This window comes from Schistocerca cancellata, chromosome 2 (genome assembly GCF_023864275.1).
Source record: "Schistocerca cancellata isolate TAMUIC-IGC-003103 chromosome 2, iqSchCanc2.1, whole genome shotgun sequence".
In the NCBI taxonomy this organism is placed as follows: domain Eukaryota; kingdom Metazoa; phylum Arthropoda; class Insecta; order Orthoptera; family Acrididae; genus Schistocerca; species Schistocerca cancellata.
In genome coordinates this window covers 383,081,222-383,102,045 of record NC_064627.1, presented here as the reverse complement: position 1 = coordinate 383,102,045, position 20,824 = coordinate 383,081,222, and the positions used below count along the sequence as shown (strand labels likewise).

At 44.1% G+C, this 20,824-nt stretch overlaps 1 protein-coding gene across 1 annotated transcript in view; it reads left to right on the top strand.

Moving 5' to 3' along the window:
• The window catches only part of LOC126161789 (chromodomain-helicase-DNA-binding protein 7), a 315,231-nt gene that overhangs the window by 196,827 nt on the left and 97,580 nt on the right, over window positions 1–20,824 (top strand). Inside the window, exon 28 of the mRNA XM_049917862.1 lies at window positions 10,457–10,790. Coding sequence (XP_049773819.1) covers window positions 10,457–10,790 — 334 coding nt within the window. The remainder of the gene's footprint in view (window positions 1–10,456; window positions 10,791–20,824) is intronic.

Sequence of the window (20,824 nt, the reverse complement as noted above, 5' to 3'; positions counted from 1 at the left end):
CGCATCCTTCCCCATCCCCCATCTTCGCCCCTCCTCCCCTCACCTCGGGCTCTTTCCTTCCCTTTCTCCCCATCTGGGAGTATGGTTTGTGCCTACGTCCGAGGCGGACGCTCGTAAATGTAACGCATTTTTCGCCTTCTTTGCTTGTATGTCTTCTTCCTTCCTTTGTCCTTCTCTTTTCCTTAACTCTTCTCTTTACCATTTTCTCCGCTGCGGCGTTTGAGACCTCTCTTCTTTCCTTTCCCTTTCTCTTTCTTCCTCCCTGTGCGTGTCTGAAGGCCGACCCACGCATTTTTGTGCGTAGCCGGTGACGGGGTAATGCGTAATTCCCCGCCCTGGGTAGACAGGTAGGACACGTACGTACCCACTGGTAACGGCCAGGCCCAGGGAGGGGTGATTACCCGAGCTGATACCTTCCGAAAGTGCTGATTGGTCCCTCTGTCCGTTTGTCGGGAGGTGTGACCTGAGGTGTGAACAATCACCTAAGGCGGGAGTGCCCTCAGAGAGGGCCCCCACAAGGGAGGAGCGCGCCATCGGAGATGACGGTAATCATGGGGGATTCTTCCGCAATGGTTTCCTCACCTTCCTCTATGTCTGCTCACAAGCGTAAGTTCACTGAGTCTCAGCCACAGACAGTTCTTCCATCGTTGCCACAGTTCCTTGTTGTTTCTCGGTCTGACGAAGGTCACGACTTCTCCACGGTCAACCCTTTCATTATTCAGAAAGGTGTCGAAGCAATTGCAGGTCCTGTAAAGTCTTGTTCCAGATTACGGAATGGCACCCTGTTGTTAGAAACAGTCAGCGCCCTCCAGCCACAAAACTTGCTGCGTACTTCACTGCTCCACACCTTCCCTGTCCGGGTTGAAGCGCACCGCACTTTAAATTCCTCGCGTGGAGTCGTATATACACGCTCCCTCGATGGATGAAATTCTGCACTACCTGTCTGACCAGGGCATAACGGCTGTTCATAGAGTTATGAAAAGGGCTGACACGAAAATCATTCCAACCTGCACTGTCTTCTTGACATTTGACAAAGTTCAACTCCCATCGAAAATCAAAGCAGGCTATGAGATAATTTCCGTTCGCCCTTACGTCCCAAACCGTATGCGTTGCTATCGGTGTCAGCGGTTCAATCACACCAGCCAGTCCTGTTCCAATCCGGCCAAATGTGTTACGTGTGGCAAGGATGCCCATGAGGGTGCTTGTCCACCTCCATCCCCTCGCAGCATCAACTATATGGGTGACCACGCTGCTTCCTCTCGAGATTGCCCCGTTTTTAAGGACGAAAAGCTCATCCAGGAAATCAGAGTGAAGGAAAAGGTGTCGACCTTTGCTGCTCGAAAATTATTCACCAGTTGACAACCCACCGTGCCTCAGACAGGAAAATACAGCACTGTCCTTGCTTCTCCTTGGCCAACAAAGGAGGCGGCCACGCAGACTTGCGACCTCACCTTTAGTGCCACGATCGTCAGATCGGCCAGTGCAAAGATCGCCCGTTCAACCTCACCACTTTCGCCTGCCCACTCTATGGCTCACCCTTCATCGGGTTCTGCTAAATCTCAAGCCCAAAAGTGAGACACCAAGACTTCGAAAAAAGAGCATACTCATGAAGATATTTTACGTACCCCAACTTCACAACCATCGGTTCCTCCTTCATCTAAACATCATATTTCCAAGAAGGCTACAAAGAAACCCAGTTCATCTCCTTCTCCGCCAAGGTGTGTCCCATCTACAGCACCACCTGGCGGAAATCGCCGTCGGCCGTCTTCTGTGTCGCCGAGGCGCAATGCTGGCGGCCGATCAACCGGCCGATCGCTGGTGGCAGGAGCTGCTCCTGAACAACCTATGGATCAGGATCTTCTGTCTTCAGCTGAATGCCATTCCATGCTGTCGGTGGCAAGCTCTGAGCAGTCGTTGAGTTGACGGCACCCTTGGTCACATTCCTCCATTTTCTGTTCACCCTATGTCTATTGTCCACTGGAATATCCGTGGCATTCGAGCCAATCGGGATGAATTGTCTATCCTCTTACGATCCTACTCGCCGTTCATCTTTTGTCTTCAGGAAACAAAGCTGCGTCCCCATGACCGCTTTGTTCTCCCTCATTTTCAGTCCGTCCGATATGATCTCCCCTCTGTTGAAGGCACTCCAGCCCATGGAGGACTCATGATTCTTCTCCATGATACTCTCCATTATCACCCAATCCACTTAAACACTTCCTTCCAAGCTGTCGCCATCTGTCTTTCTCTTTCTGGATACACGTTCTCTCTTTGTACTGTATACATTCCATCGTCCACACCAATGGCACGAGCTGATCTTCTTCATCTTCTTGGTCAGCTTCCACCCCCCTATTTGCTGGTTGGGGACTTCAATGCCCACCACCCGCTTTGGGGATCTCCACATCCTTGTCCACGTGGCTCACTATTGCTAGACGTCTTCCACTAAGCGGATCTATTTTGCCTCAACACTGGGGTCCCTACATTTTTGTCTGCCTCCACGACAAATTTATCTCATTTGGACCTTGCGGTCGGTACCGTTCCGCTAGCTCGGCACTTCGAATGGTTCGCCCTTGATGATACACACTCGAGTGACCACTTTCCATGTGTCCTTAGACTGCAGCCTCAACTGCCACATATGCGCCCGCGACGCTGGAAGTTTGCCCAAGCCGATTGGACACTTTTTTCGTCTCTAGCGACATTCGATGACCGTCACTTTCCTAGCATCGACGATGAGGACACTCATATTACAGACGTTATTCTTACAGCTGCGTAACGTTCAATACCACGCACCTCCGAATTGCCCCGGCGCCCGCCCCGTTCCTTGGTGGAACGAGGCATGCCGTGACGCAATACGTGAGCGGCTACGTGCTCATCGCGTTTTCCGCCACCATCCTTCTTTGGCCAACTGTATCCGCTATAAGCAGTTCCATGCGTGATGCCGTCGTGTCATCCGCGGTAGCAAAAAGGCAAGCTGGAAATTCTTTATTAGCTCATTTAACACCTCCACTCCCTCCTCGGAAGTTTGGAGTCGGCTTCGACGGTTCTCAGGCGCGCCTAGTTTCTCCCTGGTCTCTGGGCTCACTGTCGCGCATGATACATTAGTGGACCCTGTCACAATTTCTAACTCATTGGGTCAGCACCTTGCTGAGATTTCGAGCTCTTCAAATTACCCGCCAGCATTTCTCCTGAAGAAACGTGCAGCGGAAGTGCGACATCTTGCTTTCTCCTCTCAAAATCGCGAAAGCTACAATACTGTTTTCTCCATGCGGGAACTCCAACATGCACTCTCTTCTTCTCGCTCCTCCGCCCTAGGACCGGATGGTATCCACATCCAAATGTTGCTGCATTTATCAACACACAGTCTGCGTTACCTCCTTCGCCTTTATAATCGAATTTGGACCGACAGTGCTTTTCCCAGACAATGGTGGGAAGCTATCGTCGTTCCTGTTCCGAAACCTGGAAAGAACAAACATCTCCCCCTCTAGCTATAGCCACATTTCTCTCACAAGTAGTGTCTGTAAGGTTTTGGAGCGTATGGTGAATTACCGTTTAGCTTGGTGGCTGGAATCCCGCAGTCTTTTAACACCTGCCCAATGCGGGTTCCGAAAGCATCGTTCTGCAGTTGACCATCTTGTTGCTCTCTCCACTTGACATGGACTCGCATTCGGGAGGACGACGGTTCAATCCCGTCTCCGGCCATCCTGATTTAGGTTTTCCGTGATTTCCCTAAATCGCTTCAGGCGAATGCCGGGATGGTTCCTGTGAAAGGGCACGGCCGATTTCCTTCCCCATCCTTTCCTCACCTGAGCTTGCGCTCCGTCTCTAATGACCTCGTTGTCGACGGGACGTTAAACACTAATCTCCTCCTCCTCCTCCTCCACTTGACATCATGAACAATTTTCTCCGGAAACACCAAACAGTAGCAATATTTTTTAATCTGGAGGGAGCATACGATACCTGTTGGAGGACAGGCATCCTCCGCACACTATTCTCTTGGGGCTTTCGAGGTCGGCTGCCCCTTTTTCTTCGTGAATTTATAGCAGAGCGCATATTTATGGTGCGGGTGAACACTACTCCCTCCCGTACTTTCTCCCAAGAAAACGGGGTACCCCAGGACTCCGTGCTGAGTGTTGTACTGTTTGCATTGTCATAAATCCAATTATGGATTGCCTCCTTCCTGATGTCTCGGGCTCCCTCTTTGTGGACGATTTTGCGATCTACTACAGCTCTCAACGGACCAGCCTTCTTGAACGACGTCTTCAAGGATGTCTCGATCACCTCCACTCTTGGAGCATCGAAACCGGCTCCCGTTTTTCTCCCAGTAAGACCGTTTGTGTTAATTTTTGGCGACGTAAGGAGTTTCTTCCAATCTCCTTACATCTAGGACCTGTCAACCTTCCGTTTTCGGACGTCGCTAAATTCTTGGGTCTTATGTTTGACAGAAAACTGTGCTGGTCCTCCCACGTTTCCTATCTTTCGGCTCGCTGTCTGCGATCCCTCGACACCCTCCGTGTCCTGAATGGTACCTCCTGGGGAGCAGACCGAGTGGTCCTTCTCCGCCTCTATTGCGCCTTAGTGCGCTCGAAATTAGACTATGGAAGCATAGTCTACTCCTCTGCTCGGCCGTCTATTCTTCAGCATCTCGACTCTCTCCACCACCGTGGATTACATTTAGTGTCTGGAGCTTTTTACACCAGCCCTGTGGAAAGCCTTTATGCTGAGACTGCTGAACCTCCGCTGTTCAATCGGCGAGCAGTCCTTCTGAGTCGTTATGCTAGCCATCTGTCTTCCATGCCTGCTAATCCAGCCCATGACATTTTTTTTGACGCCTCCTTTGATGTAGGGTACACAGGCCGCCCCTCCTCCCTACTACCACCGGGAGTCCGCTTCCGTCAACTGCTCCATTCTCTTTCCTTCCGCTTTCCTAAAACCTTCTTGACAACTTGGGGTACAGCACCGCCTTGGCTCCGTCCCCGGATCTGCCTGCTCCGAGACCTTTGTCGATTTCCCAAGGATGGTACCCCTTCACTTGTTTATCATCGGGCATTTGCTGCTCTATGTGCACAAATGAAGGAAGCCACATTTATTTACACCGATGGCTCGAAAACATCGTTAGGTGTAGGGAGTGCCTATATTGTTGGCGACACCCCAAATCACTTTCGGCTTCCCGACCAGTGTTCGGTTTATACTGCGGAGCTTTACACTGTTCTCCAGGCTTTCCACTACGTCCGCCGCCATCAGTGGATACAGTATGTTATCTGCTCAGATTCTCTCAGCTCTCACAGATACCAACGTGTCCCGGGAGCCATAGGAACGCCACTGAGACGCCCCCCAGGTGGAGGAAGTGCAGACAGTCCTGAATCTGGTGGACCAGAGGGTGCACAGGGCAAAGAGTGCCTTTACAAATGTCTGCTTGTGTCTGTGTATATGCGGATGGATATGTGTGTGTGTGCGCGCGAGTGTATACCTGTCCTTTTTTTCCCCCGAAGGTAAGTCTTTCTGCTCCCGGGATGGGAATGACTCCTTACCCTCTCCCTTAAATCCCACATCCTTTCGTCTTTCCCTCTCCTTCCCTCTTTCCTGACGAAGCAACCGTTTGTTGCGAAAGCTTGAATTTCGTGTGTATGTTTGTGTTTGTTTCTGTGTCTATCGACCTGCCAGTGCTTTTGTTTGGTAAGTCTCATCATCCCTGTTTTTAGATAAATTATGGATACAATATTCTGGAACATACCAACACAAAATCACACACTTGCTATACACGGATGATCTAAAACTACTGGCAGCAACAAATCAACAACTCAACCAATTACTAAAGATAACAGAAGTGTTCAGCAATGATATAAATACGGCTTTTGGAACAGACAAATGTAAGAAAAATAGCATAGTCAAGGGAAAACACACTAAACAAGAAGATTACATATTGGATAACCACAACGACTGCATAGAAGTGATGGAAAAACAGATGCCTATAAATATCTAGGATACGGACAAAAAATAGGAATAGATAATACAAATATTAAAGAAGAACTAAAAGAAAAATATAGACATAGACTAACAAAAATACTGAAAACAGAATTGACAGCAAGAAACAAGACAAAAGCTATAAATACTTAGGCTATACCATTTGGAGTAGTGAAATGGAGTAACACAGACCTAGAAGCACTCAATACACTTACACGTTCACAATGCCACAAATATAGAATACATCACATACATTCAGCAACAGAAAGATTCACATTAAGCAGAAAGGAAGGAGGAAGGGGATTCATCGACATAAAAACCTACATTTTGGACAGGTAGACAATTTAAGAAAATTCTTTATAGAACAAGCAGAAACTAGCAAAATACACAAAGCAATCACTCATAAAAATACATCGGCTACACCACTGCAATTTCATAACCACTTCTACAACCCTTCAGATAACATAACATCAACAGATACGAAGAAAGTAAATTGGAAAAAGAAAACACTACATGGCAAGCACCCGTATCATCTAACACAGCCGTACATCGATCAAGACGCATCCAACACATGGCTAAGAAAAGGAAATATATACAGTGAGATGGAAGGATTCATGATTGCAGTACAGGATCAAACAATAAACACCAGATAATACAGCAAGCATATTATTAAAGATCCCAGTACCACAACAGATAAATGCAGACTTTGCAAAAAACAAATAAAAACAGTACATCACATCACAAGCGGATGTACAATACTAGCAAATACAGAATACAATGTAGCAAAAATAATACATCAACAATTTGCCATACAACATAAACTAATAAAAAAAACATGTTCCCACATACAAGTATGCACCACAAAATGTACTGGAGGATGATGAATACAAATTGTACTGGAACAGAACCATTATAACAGATAAAACAACACCACATAACAAACCTGACATCATACGCACCAATAAAAAGAAGAAATTAACACAACTAATTGAAATATCCATACCCAATACAACAAATATACAGGAGAAAAAATTGAAAAATACATCCAGCTGGCTGAAGAAGTCAAGGACATGTGGCATCAGGATAAAGTTGACATTGTACCAATTATAGTATCAACTACAGGGACATACCACACAATATCCACCAGTACATCAACGCAATACAGCTACATCCAAACTTATATATACAACTACAGAAATCTGTAATTATTGATACATGTTCAATTACCCGAAAGTTCCTAAATGCAATGTAACATATACCGTACAGTTAAAAGGAAGTCACGCTTGATCAAAGTCCGCGTCACTTTCCATTTTTAACCAGACATAACGTCTGAGAAAGGAAAGAAATGATAATAATAATAATAATAATAGTAACAGACCAAAAGAAATTTTACCAGACAATAGATAACACACACATTAAAATAGACAATCCACCAAACATAACAGACATGGAACACTTCTGGAGCAACATATGGTCAAACCCGGTACAACATAACAGGCATGCACGGTGGATACAAGCAGAAACAGACTCATACATGATGATACCACAAATGCATGAAGTGATAATTTTCAACATGAAGTCACCCGAGCAATTAATTCTACGCACAATTGGAAAGCCCCTGGAAATGATAAAATAGCAATTTTCTGGCTAAAGAAGTTCACCTCAACACATTCACATCTAACTAAATTACTTAACCGATACATTGTAGACCCATACACATTCCCTGATACACATGGAATAACTTATCTGAAACCTAAAGATCAAGCAGGCACAGCAAACCCAGCTAAATATCGCCCCATAACATGCCTACCAACAATCTACAAAACATTAACTTCAGTCATTACACAGAAATTAATGACACATACAACCCAGAACAAAATTATAAATGAAGAACAAAAAGGCTGCTGCAAAGGAGCACGAGGATGTAAAAAGCAACTGATAATAGATGCAGAGGTGACATAACAAGCTAAAACTAAACAAAGGTCGCTACACTACACATACATTGATTACCAAAAAGCTTTTGATAGTGTACCCCACTCATGGTTACTACAGATATTGGAAATATACAAAGTAGATCCTAAATTGATACAGTTCCTAAACATAGTAATGAAAAACTGGAAAACCACACTTAATATCCAAACAAATTCAGATAGTATCACATCACAGCCAATACAGAGTAAGCGTGGAATATACCAAGGAGACTCATTAAGTCCTTTCTGGTTCTGCCTTGCTCTGAACCCACTATCCAACATGCTAAATAATACAAATTATGGATATAATATTACTGGAACATACCCACACAAAATCACACATTTGCTGTACATGGATGATCTAAAACTACTGGCAGCAACCAATCAACAACTCAACCAATTACTAAAGATAACAGAAGTATTCAGCAATGATATAAATATGGCTTTTGGAACAGACAAATGTAAGAAAAATAGCATAGTCAAGGGAAAACACGCTAAACAAGAAGATTACATATTGAATAACCACAGTGGCTCCATAGAAGTGATGAAAAAAACAGATTCCTATAAATATCTAGGATACAGACAAAAAATAGGAATAGATAATACAAATATTAAAGAAGAACTAAGAGAAAAATATAGACAAAGACTAACAAAAATACTGAAAACAGAATTGACAGCAAGAAACAAGACAAAAGCTATAAATACTTAGGCTATACCATTTGGAGAAGTGAAATGGAGTAACACAGACCTAGAAGCACTCAATACACTTACACGTTCACAATGCCACAAATATAGAATACATACATTCAGCAACAGAAAGATTCACATTAAGCAGAAAGGAAGGAGGAAGGGGATTCATCGACATAAAAAACCTACATTATGGACAGGTAGATAATTTAAGAAAATTCTTTATAGAACGAGCAGAAACTAGCAAAATACACAAAGCAATAACTCATATGAATACATCGGCTACACCACTGCAATTTCATAACCATCTCTACAACCCTTTAGATCACATAACATCAACAGATACAAAGAAAGTAAATTGGAAAAAGAAAACACTACATGGCAAGCACCCGTATCATCTAACACGGCCACACATCGTTCAAGACGCATCCAACACATGGCTAAGAAAAGGCAATATATACAGTGAGATGGAAGGATTCATGATTGCAATACAGGATCAAACAATAGACACCAGATATTACAGCAAGCATATTATTAAAGATCCCAATACCACAACAGATAAATGCAGACTTTGCAAACAACAAATGGAAACAGTAGATCACATCACAAGTGGATGTACAATACTAGCAACTACAGAATACCCCAGAAGACATGACAATGTAGCAAAAATAATACATCAACAGCTTGCCTTACAACATAAACTTATAAAACAAGTATGCACCACAAAATGTACTGGAGAATGATGAATACAAATTGTACTGGAACAGAACCATTATAACAGATAAAACAACACCACATAACAAACCTGACATCATACTCACCAATGAAAAGAAGAAATTAACACAACTAATCGAAATATCCATACTCAATACAACAAATATACAGAAGAAAACAGGAGAAAAATTGAAAAATACATCCAACTGGCTGAGGAAGTCAAGGACATGTGGCATCAGGATGAAGTTGACATTATACCGATTATACTATCAACTACAGGAGTCATACCACACAATATCCACCAGTACATCAACGCAATACAGCTACATCCAAATGTATATATACAACTACAGAAATCCATAATTATTGATAAGTGTTCAATAACCCGTAAGTTCCTAAATACAATGTAACATATGCCGTACAGTTAAAAGGAAGTCACTCTTGATGAAGGTCTGCGTCACTTTCTATTTTTAACCAGACCTATGGTCTGAGAAAAAAAATAATAATAAAAAAAATAATAATAATAATTTTTGCTACTGCCTGCTTCACAATAACTTTTTAGCAGACGGGATGGACAGTTATTAAAAAAAGAAAAGAAACTTCTGTTATTCCCTTTTTTATTATTTAAATCTTATAGTATTGAACTGTAATGTTGGATTTATTTAGTTAATTTTTAAGTTTGAGAACATAGTGAAAATTTAATCACAGTTCAAATTTTTCATGACTCATTACTGATAAGAGACTTGCACCCCCTCCTCCCAATACTGTTATATCTCTCTCTCTCTCTCTCTCTCTCTCTCTCTCTCTCTCTCTCTCTCTCTCTCTCTCTCTCTGTGTGTGTGTGTGTGTGTGTGTGTGTGTGTGTGTGTGTGTGTGTGTGTGTGTGTGTGTGTGTGTGTGTGTACATGTTTGTAGTAGACTCTGCATCCACCTACTGTCACTAAATAGATCAACATAGAATTGATGAAACTTCTGTTGTATAAATTAATAATGATGCTGTCCTAATATAGCATCTGTCTCTGTAAATTCTCTTGCTGCTCATTTCTCTTTTCTTATGTTACAATTGTCTTATGGTAAAGCTCTTTGTAAGTGTTATTGTTATTCTGATTTTCATCATTATTGTTCAGTGTTGATGATGACTCTGGAAGACTGACAGATGAAGATGAAACTGCAGAGGGAGAATCTTCAGTCTTGAGAGATAATCTTGGTGAGACTTTGCTCGCAGATGGGTGCCATGAAGTCAATTCTGTACCAACTCCTGATCAGACAGAGTCTGCATCATCATCCCTAGAACATACCAGTCATGTAATGAAGGATGAAAGCAAAGTTGCACCAGATGATGATCCAAGTAAACTTCAGTGGCCATCAATGGTGGACCTCAACAATAGGCTCCGTCGTGTAATTACGTCGTATCAGCGCAATTTCAAGAAGGAAGAAATGAAGATGGCTCAAAAAGCGAAGGTATGTTGACAGAACGTCATTTTAAGTCTGCTGTGTATGAGAATAGCTTGTTAGTGTCTGCAGTAGCTGATGGAGTAAACATGTGTTTAATTGTGAAGTACATATGAAACTTGCTTCTGTGTAGTTTGATTGAGCAATGTGTTAACTTTTTGTCTTTTGAGTTTTATTAGCTGTGTAGATGTTTTCTCAAGTACTGTAGAATATATCATACTTATAGTTTACGTATAAAGTTGTGTTATTAGTTCATGCATCCTGTAAAGTAAATTTAATAAATGTAACTTGAGATATATATATATAAAAACAAAGATGATGTGACTTACCAAATGAAAGTGCTGGCAGGTCGACAGACACACAAATGAACACAAACATACACATAAAATTCAAGCTTTCGCAACCAACGGTTGCCTCGTCAGGAAAGAGGGAAGGAGAAGGAAAGACAAAAGGATATGGGTTTTAAGGGAGAGGGTAAGGAGTCATTCCAATCCCGGGAGCGGAAAGACTTACCTTAGGGGGAAAAAAGGACAGGTATACACTCGCGCGCACACACACACATATCCATCCACACATACACAGACACAAGCAGACATTTGTAAAGGCAAAGAGTTTGGGCAGAGATGTCAGTCGGGACGGAAGTACAGAGGCAAAGATGATGTTGAAAGACAGGTGAGGTATGAGCGGCGGCAGATTGAAATTAGAAATTAGCGGAGATTGAGGCCTGGCGGATAGCGAGAAGAGAGGATATGCTGAAGGGCAAGTTCCCATCTCCGGAGTTCTGACAGGTTGGTGTTAGTGGGAAGTATCCAGATAACCCGGACGGTGTAACACTGTGCCAAGATGTGCTGGCCGTGCACCAAGGCATGTTTAGCCACAGGGTGATCCTCATTACCAACAAACACTGTCTGCCTGTGTCCATTCATGCGAATGGACAGTTTGTTGCTGGTCATTCCCACATAGAATGCATCACAGTGTAGGCAGGTCAGTTGGTAGATCACGTGGGTGCTTTCACACGTGGCTCTGCCTTTGATTGTGTACACCTTCCGGGTTACAGGACTGGAGTAGGTGGTGGTGGGAGGGTGCATGGGACAGGTTTTACACCGGGGGCGGTTACAAGGGTAGGAGCCAGAGGGTATGGAAGGTGGTTTGGGGATTTCATAGGGATGAACCAAGAGGTTACGAAGGTTAGGTGGACGGCGGAAAGACACTCTTGGTGGAGTGGGGAGGATTTCATGAAGGATGGATCTCATTTCAGGGCAGGATTTGAGGAAGTCGTATCCCTGCTGGAGAGCCACATTCAGAATCTGATCCAGTACCGGAAAGTATCCTGTCACAAGTGGGGCACTTTTGTGGTTCTTCTGTGGGAGGTTCTGGGTTTGAGAGGATGAGGAAGTGGCTCTGGTTATTTGCTTCTGTACCAGGTCGGGAGGGTAGTTGCGGGATGCGAAAGCTGTTGTCAGGTTGTTGGTGTAATGCCTCAGGGATTCCGGACTGGAGCAGATTCGTTTGCCACGAAGACCTAGGCTGTAGGGAAGGGACCGTTTGATGTGGAATGGGTGGCAGCTGTCGTAACGGAGGTACTGTTGCTTGTTGGTGGGTTTGATGTGGACGGACGTGTGAAGCTGGCCATTGGACAGGTGAAGGTCAACATCAAGGAAAGTGGCATGGGATTTGGAGTAGGACCAGGTGAATCTGATGGAACCAAAGGAGTTGAGGTTGGAGAGGAAATTCTGGAGTTCTTCTTCACTGTGAGTCCAGATCATGAAGATGTCATCAATAAATCTGTACCAAACTTTGGGTTGGCAGGCCTGGGTAACCAAGAAGGCTTCCTCTAAGCGACCCATGAATAGGTTGGCGTACGAGGGGGCCATCCTGGTACCCATGGCTGTTCCCTTTAATTGTTGGTATGTCTGGTTTTCAAAAGTGAAGAAGTTGTGGGTCAGGATGAAGCTGGCTAAGGTAATGAGTCGGGAGTACGTGGCTGAGGGACTGCGTCAGCTTTCAGACAACACCACATACAAAGTTTGCCAAGGTAATCCCATTCCTGATGTCCAGGCAGAGCTTCAAGGAATCCTCAGAACCTTAGGCCCCCTACAAAACCTTTCACCTGACTCCATCAACCTCCTGACCCCACCGACACCCCGCACCCCTACCTTCTACCTTCTCCCTAAAATTCACAAACCCAATCATCCCGGCCGCCCCATTGTAGCTGGTTACCAAGCCCCCACAGAACGTATCTCTGCCTACGTGGATCAACACCTTCAACCCATTACATGCAGTCTCCCATCCTTCATCAAAGACACCAACCACTTTCTCGAACGCCTGGAATCCTTACCCAGTCCGTTACCCCCAGAAACCATCCTTGTAACCATTGATGCCACTTCCTTATACACAAATATCCCGCACGTCCAGGGCCTCTCTGCGATGGAGCACTTCCTTTCACGCCGATCACCTGCCACCCTACCTAAAACCTCTTTCCTCATTACCTTAGCCAGCTTCATCCTGACCCACAACTTCTTCACTTTCGAAGGCCAGACATACCAACAATTAAAGGGAACAGCCACGGGTACCAGGATGGCCCCCTCGTACGCCAACCTATTCATGGGTCGCTTAGAGGAAGCCTTCTTGGTTACCCAGGCCTGCCAACCCAAAGTTTGGTACAGATTTATTTATGACATCTTCATGATCTGGACTCACAGTGAAGAAGAACTCCAGAATTTCCTCTCCAACCTCAACTCCTTTGGTTCCATCAGATTCACCTGGTCCTACTCTAAATCCCATGCCACTTTCCTTGATCTTGACCTTCACCTGTCCAATGGCCAGCTTCACACGTCCGTCCATATCAAACCCACCAACAAGCAACAGTACCTCCATTATGACAGCTACCACCCATTCCACATCAAACGGTCCCTTCCCTACAGCCTAGGTCTTCATGGCAAACGAATCTGCTCCAGTCCGGAATCCTTGAACCATTACACCAACAACCTGAAAACAGCTTTCGCATCCCGCAACTACCCTCCCGACCTGGTACAGAAGCAAATAACCAGAGCCACTTCCTCATCTCCTCAAACCCGGAACCTCCCACAGAAGAACCCCAAAAGTGCCCCACTTGTGACAGGATACTTTCCGGGACTGGATCAGACTCTGAATGTGGCTCTCCAGCAGGGATACGACTTCCTCAAATCCTGCCCTGAAATGAGATCCATCCTTCATGAAATCCTCCCCACTCCACCAAGAGTGTCTTTCTGCCGTCCAACTAACCTTCGTAATCCCCAAACCACCTTCCCTACCCTCTGGCTCCTACCCTTGTAACCGCCCCCGGTGTAAAACCTGTCCCATGCACCCTCCCACCACCACCTACTCCAGTCCTGTAACCCGGAAGGTGTACACAATCAAAGGCAGAGCCATGTGTGAAAGCACCCACGTGATCTACCAACTGACCTGCCTACACTGTGATGCATTCTATGTGGGAATGACCAGCAACAAACTGTCCATTCGCATGAATGGACACAGGCAGACAGTGTTTGTTGGTAATGAGGATCACCCTGTGGCTAAACATGCCTTGGTGCACGGCCAGCACATCTTGGCACAGTGTTACACCGTCCGGGTTATCTGGATACTTCCCACTAACACCAACCTGTCAGAACTCCGGAGATGGGAACTTGCCCTTCAGCATATCCTCTCTTCTCGCTATCCGCCAGGCCTCAATCTCCGCTAATTTCTAATTTCAATCTGCCGCCGCTCATACCTCACCTGTCTTTCAACATCATCTTTGCCTCTGTACTTCCGTCCCGACTGACATCTCTGCCCAAACTCTTTGCCTTTACAAATGTCTGCTTGTGTCTGTGTATGTGTGGATGGATATGTGTGTGTGTGTGCGCGCGAGTGTATACCTGTTCTTTTTTCCCCCTAAGGTAAGTCTTTCCGCTCCCGGGATTGGAATGACTCCTTACCCTCTCCCTTAAAACCCATATCCTTTTGTCTTTCCTTCTCCTTCCCTCTTTCCTGACGAGGCAACCGTTGGTTGCGAAAGCTTGAATTTTGTGTGTATGTTTGTGTTCGTTTGTGTGTCTGTCGACCTGCCAGCACTTTCATTTGGTAAGTCACATCATCTTTGTTTTTAGATATATTTTTCCTTCGTGGAATGTTTCCTTCTATTATAACCATATATATATATATATATATATATATATATATATTTGAAGTTGTTGAGAGCTTTTGCATTTTATTGTCAAATTTCTCTTTGTTGAAACCTGTATGCTATTGTTTGCTGTTTGATTCCTTATGAATAATCTGAAGACATTGACATTGATATTGCTTGTTTCGATATTCTGCCTATAAAAATACGGGACTAATATATTGCCACAGTATTCAGATGTCACGAAATGAAAATTGCATTGAGCCATTTCTTTTAGTAGTTATTTCTCTGTGCAGTTTCTTATTTTTAGAGGGAGAGGGTCAGGGGGCACACACACACACACAGAGACAGAGAGAGAGAGAGAGAGAGAGAGAGAATATGTCCAACTGGTAAGGTCATTTTGTAGTTTTACTGTCGGTGCACATCTGGTAATAATGTAAACAATGATATCAGGGACTGCAAAAGTGATTGCCGAAGAAGTTGTTCATTTTAACAATTGAAGTACACAGAAAAAAAATTTAAGTGACTCAAGAGTACCACTGAACAGATAAACTTTGCTTTTAAATGATGCACAATTCATTGAATAGCGGAGATGCTGAGTTGCAGATAGGCACAACAAAAAGGCTGTCAGAAAGTGAGCTTTCATCCAACAAGGCCTTTGTCGGAAATATAACTCCCCCCCCCCCACACGCACACACACACGCACACACACACGCGCACACACACACACACACACACACACACACACACACACACACACACGAGACCACAACAACAGTCTATGGTTGTTGAGGCCCCGTGTGTGTGTGTGTGTGTGTGTGTGTGTGTGTGTGCGCGCGTGCGCGCGCGCGAGTTGGATTTGCGCATGTCTTCTATTTCCAACAAAGGCATTGTTGGCTAAAAGCTCACTTCCTGTCAGTCATTTTGTTGTGTCTATCTGCAACTCAGCATCTTTGCTATATGGTGAGTGGCAAATATCCTTTGTTAGATTCCATTTTGGATTTTCCATTATCTGATTTTTGCACATTACACAATTCATTGAGGTACCAAGTTGAATGAGTTAATTATTCTTTATTCAGATTTGAGCAATATGAGACCGCCTGATTTAGTCAGCAATATAGTCCTGGAGATACCAGTATCACACACTGCCCCCCCCCCCCCCCTCTCTCTCTCTCTCTCACTCTTACTCTCACTCTCTCTCTCTCTCTCTCTCTCTCTCTCTCTCTCTCTCTCTCACTAAAAAAATCTGCCCATGTGGGCACTTGCTAACGGTTAGACACATTTTAATGTCCTGTCCCGATCTTAACCAACTGCGCCTCGATCTTAACCTGCCTAATACTTTCGATGCCGTTTTAGCGGATGACCCACGAGCAGCTGCTCGTGTTCTATGTTTTATCAATTTGACAAACCTCGCTAAGGACATTTGATGTTGTTTTTTAATCCTATGCCTGTCAGTCTCTTTTAGCGTGTTTTCCCTTTTAGTTGTTGTCAACTTGTGCCTCGCGGTGCATTTTTAGAGTAGTCAGGGCGCTAATGACCATTGAAGTTGTGCGCCCTAAAACCACAAAAAAAAAAAAAAAAAAAAAAAAAAAATCTCTCACTAAACAGCTTTGAATGTGTCCATTCATCTGTACTGGGAGCTTCAAAAGTTGAAAGTTATCGAAAGGTTATTTTGCAAGCAGTTGTCTTGCATTCTGAAGTACCGAAGTATGCCCCCTAACCTGTTCACAGCATAAATATTCCAGTACAAGAAATTCATCTGTATACCCATTTGGGAGAATGGCTTAACTACAGCCTAAGGGTTGTTCCCAGAATGACTCTTCCACTCACAAGGGAACCTCCCCATCGCACCCCCCTCAGGTTTAGTTACAAGTTGGCACAGTGGGTAGGCCTTGAAAAACTGAACACAGATCAATAGAGAAAACAGGAAGAAGTTGTGTGGAACTATGAAAAAAATAAGCAAAATATACAAACTGAGTAGTCTATATGCAAGATAAGCAACATCAAGGATACTGTGAACTCGGGAGTGCCGTGGTCCCGTGGTTAGCGTGAGCAGCTACGAAATGAGAGGTCCATGGTTCAAGTCTTCCATCAAGTGAAAAGTTTTTATTTTCAGACAATTATTATCTGTCCGTCCGTCAGATGCGATCACTTTTTTGGGAGTGATTATCACATCCACAAGAAATCTTTTTACCCATTCGCCAAGTGTACAAGTTAGGTGGGTTGACAACATATTCCTGTCATGTGATGCACATGCGGTCACCAGTGTCGTATAGAATATATCAGACGTGTTTTCCTGTGGAGGAATCGGTTGACCTATGACCTTGCGATCAAATGTTTTCGGTTCCCATTGGAGAGGCACGTCCTTTCGTCTACTAATCGCACGGTTTTGCGGTGCGGTTGCAAAACACAGACACTAAACTTCTTACAGTGAACAGAGACGTCAATGAACGAACAGACAAATCATAGCTTTGCGAAAATAAAGAAACTAAACTTCTCGCTCGAGGGAGGATTTGAACCTTGGACCACTCGTTCAGCAGCTGCTCACACTAACCTCGGGACCACGGCGCTCCAGAGCTCACATTATCTTAGATGTTGCCAATCTTATGCATTGACTACTCAGTTTGTATATTTTGCTAATTTTTTCATAGTTCCACACAACTTCTTCCTGTTTTCTCGATTGATCTGTGTTCAGTTTTTCAAGGCCTATCCACTGTGCCAACTTATAACTAAATCTGAGGGGGGTGTGATGGGAAGGTTCCCTTGTCAGCAGTGTGATGTTCATTGCAACTGAATTAAAATGTATACACTTCAGCAGAATGCAAGAGTTGTTCCAGTATTGATGTTGTCGTACTGGCATACAAAGCTGCATTTCAGCTGACCAGTGACACTAGTACCTCGGATGGTTTACTCTATAAAAAAAGTGGACATTACTCTTGATGTTGAAAGGAGTAGATAAATTTACTTCAGATGTCTGTTCAGTGTCCGACACGTTAATGAAAACTTTCTTGAAATAATCTAGACTAATATCTCAAGTTCTCATCTTTTTCTTTTTTCACACGCCACTCCTCTCTCTTGGTCCCCTCTAACTCTCATTTATACCATATTTCTACGTATTGTGTAAAATCCTTCAAAATATTCCTTCGAAAAACTATAAATTTGTGCTCAGATAAGGCTGTTGCTTGGTTGTAATTGTGCCTTCAGTTAAAGCTTAACTCAGGCCTCTAAAACTTTGTTTGTCAGTGGCAAGTGTCTTTTCTTCCTCTAATAACTCGCAAATCTTTGTCTGAATCAAAAATGGAAAATCCAGGCTGGAATGAAGACAACATTATGAAAAGGATAGATTGGTACACACCATATAGTGGAAATGTTGAGTCACAGACAGGCACAACAAAAATACTACTGTACAAGTAGGCTTTCAGCCACAAAGCCTTCTTCTTGTAAATTAGCCCACAAAAGACCACTGTCTCTGGCTGCTGAGGTTGCTTGTTTCCATAAAGAAACAGTAATATATTTCATTAGCAGTGAATTTAATTCTACTCCCACGTGTATGAATCTTAATATTCTGAAAACCATTGCCAACATGATCTGCAGAGACGGCCTTAACTAAAATAAAATGGCACCTCTCTAATTCTGTACAGGCAACACTCAATTAATAACAACACGTTAAAACTGTGTGCCCGACCGAGACTCGAACTCGGGACCTTTGCCTTTCGCGGGCAAGTGCTCTACCAACTGAGCTACCGAAGCACGACTCACATCCGGTACTCACAGCTTTACTTCTGCCAGTACCTCGTCTCCTACCTTCCAAACTTTACAGAAGCTCTCCTGCGAACCTTGCAGAACTAGCACTCCTGAAAGAAAGGATATTGCGGAGACATGGCTTAGCCACAGCCTGGGGGAAGTTTCCAGAATGAGATTTTCACTCTGCAGCGGAGTGTGCGCTGATATGAAACTTCCTGGCAGATTAAAACTGTGTGCCCGACCGAGACTCGAACTCGGGACCTTTGCCTTTCGCGGGCAAGTGCTCTACCAACTGAGCTACCGAAGCACGAGTCACGTCCGGTACTCACAGCTTTACTTCTGCCAGTACCTCGTCTCCTACCTTCCAAACTTTACAGAAGCTCTCCTGCGAACCTTGCAGAACTAGCACTCCTGAAAGAAAGGATATTGCGGAGATATGGCTTAGCCACAGCCTGGGGGAAGTTTCCAGAATGAGATTTTCACTCTGCAGCGGAGTGTGCGCTGATATGAAACTTCCTGGCAGATTAAAACTGTGTGCCCAACCGAGACTCGAACTCGGGACCTTTGCCTTTCGCGGGCAAGTGCTCTACCAACTGAGCTACCGAAGCACGAGTCACGTCCGGTACTCACAGCTTTACTTCTGCCAGTACCTCGTCTCCTACCTTCCAAACTTTACAGAAGCTCTCCTGCGAACCTTGCAGAACTAGCACTCCTGAAAGAAAGGATATTGCGGAGACATGGCTTAGCCACAGCCTGGGGGAAGTTTCCAGAATGAGATTTTCACTCTGCAGCGGAGTGTGCGCTGATATGAAACTTCCTGGCAGATTAAAACTGTGTGCCCGACCGAGACTCGAACTCGGGACCTTTGCCTTTCGCGGGCAAGTGCTCTACCAACTGAGCTACCGAAGCACGACTCACGTCCGGTACTCACAGCTTTACTTCTGCCAGTACCTCGTCTCCTAAAGCTGTGAGTATCGGACGTGAGTCGTGCTTCGGTAGCTCAGTTGGTAGAGCACTTGCCCGCGAAAGGCAAAGGTCCCGAGTTCGAGTCTCGGTCGGGCACACAGTTTTAATCTGCCAGGAAGTTTCATATCAGCGCACACTCCGCTGCAGAGTGAAAATCTCATTCTGAATAACAACACATTTTCAAAATACAAACATGTAGCTCATAGCCTATTGTGTAAATGTAAATCTCTGAAATTCCAGTAGAATGTAAATAATTCAGGAGTAAAGGCAACATCTCACCTAATAGTAAGTGCATTGAGTTGTTAACGAGTAAACTTCATCACATGGGTTTCTCAAATTCCACTAACTAAACTCATTTGCTCCCCTTTTTATTATGAGGGTATCACTAAAACAGCCACGGGTCCTGGTATCTCATTATTGGTCTCCAACTTGTCTAATTCTGCTGGTCCCCCCCCCCCCCCCTCCCTCCCTCCTGTGATTGTCATATGTGGTCCCTGCGTTAGCTTTCTCAAATGAATTTCTTTTCCAACCAGTGCTTAACTCTCTCTTGTTCTTTTAAGGCGAAGGAACCACATAAGAGGGTTGATTCTGTCGACTTCCTATGCAGTTTGTTCTATTGCTACTTGCTAAAGAGATATTTTTATATTTTTTACATGTTTTTATAATAGTGTAGTTTTTTGTAGACATTTCTTTGTGGTGTTGAACATTCCAGGATATCACTACATTTATTTAGTGTTGGATATATTGTTCTTGGTATGACTCAGCAGTGATTCAACTGCTTTGCTGGCAAGCTCTGTTTTCTTGGTTAAGCAAAATCTGTATAAGCTAGGTGTGTGTGTGTGTGTGTGTGTGTGTGTGTGTGTGTGTGTGTGTGTGTGTGTCTGTCTGTGTGTGTGTTGTTGTTGTTGTTGTTGTTGAGTGGGGTGGGAGGTTATTCATAATCACCTTCCCTACTGATGTTAAGAATTTTGTAAAATATTGGAACTGTGCTTATGTGTAGTTAGTAAGCTAAATGTTGTTTGTCATGTATTATGTGCTTCTAGTAAAATATAGATTCTGCTGCATGACTTGATGGAACATTTCCCATTTTGTAAAAGCCCACGAATTCTTTTTTTCAGCATTGTGAAGGAAAAAAATGAAAAGACTTGTGATGTCAGAAATGTCTTCTTAATAAAGCAAAAATATATCAAGG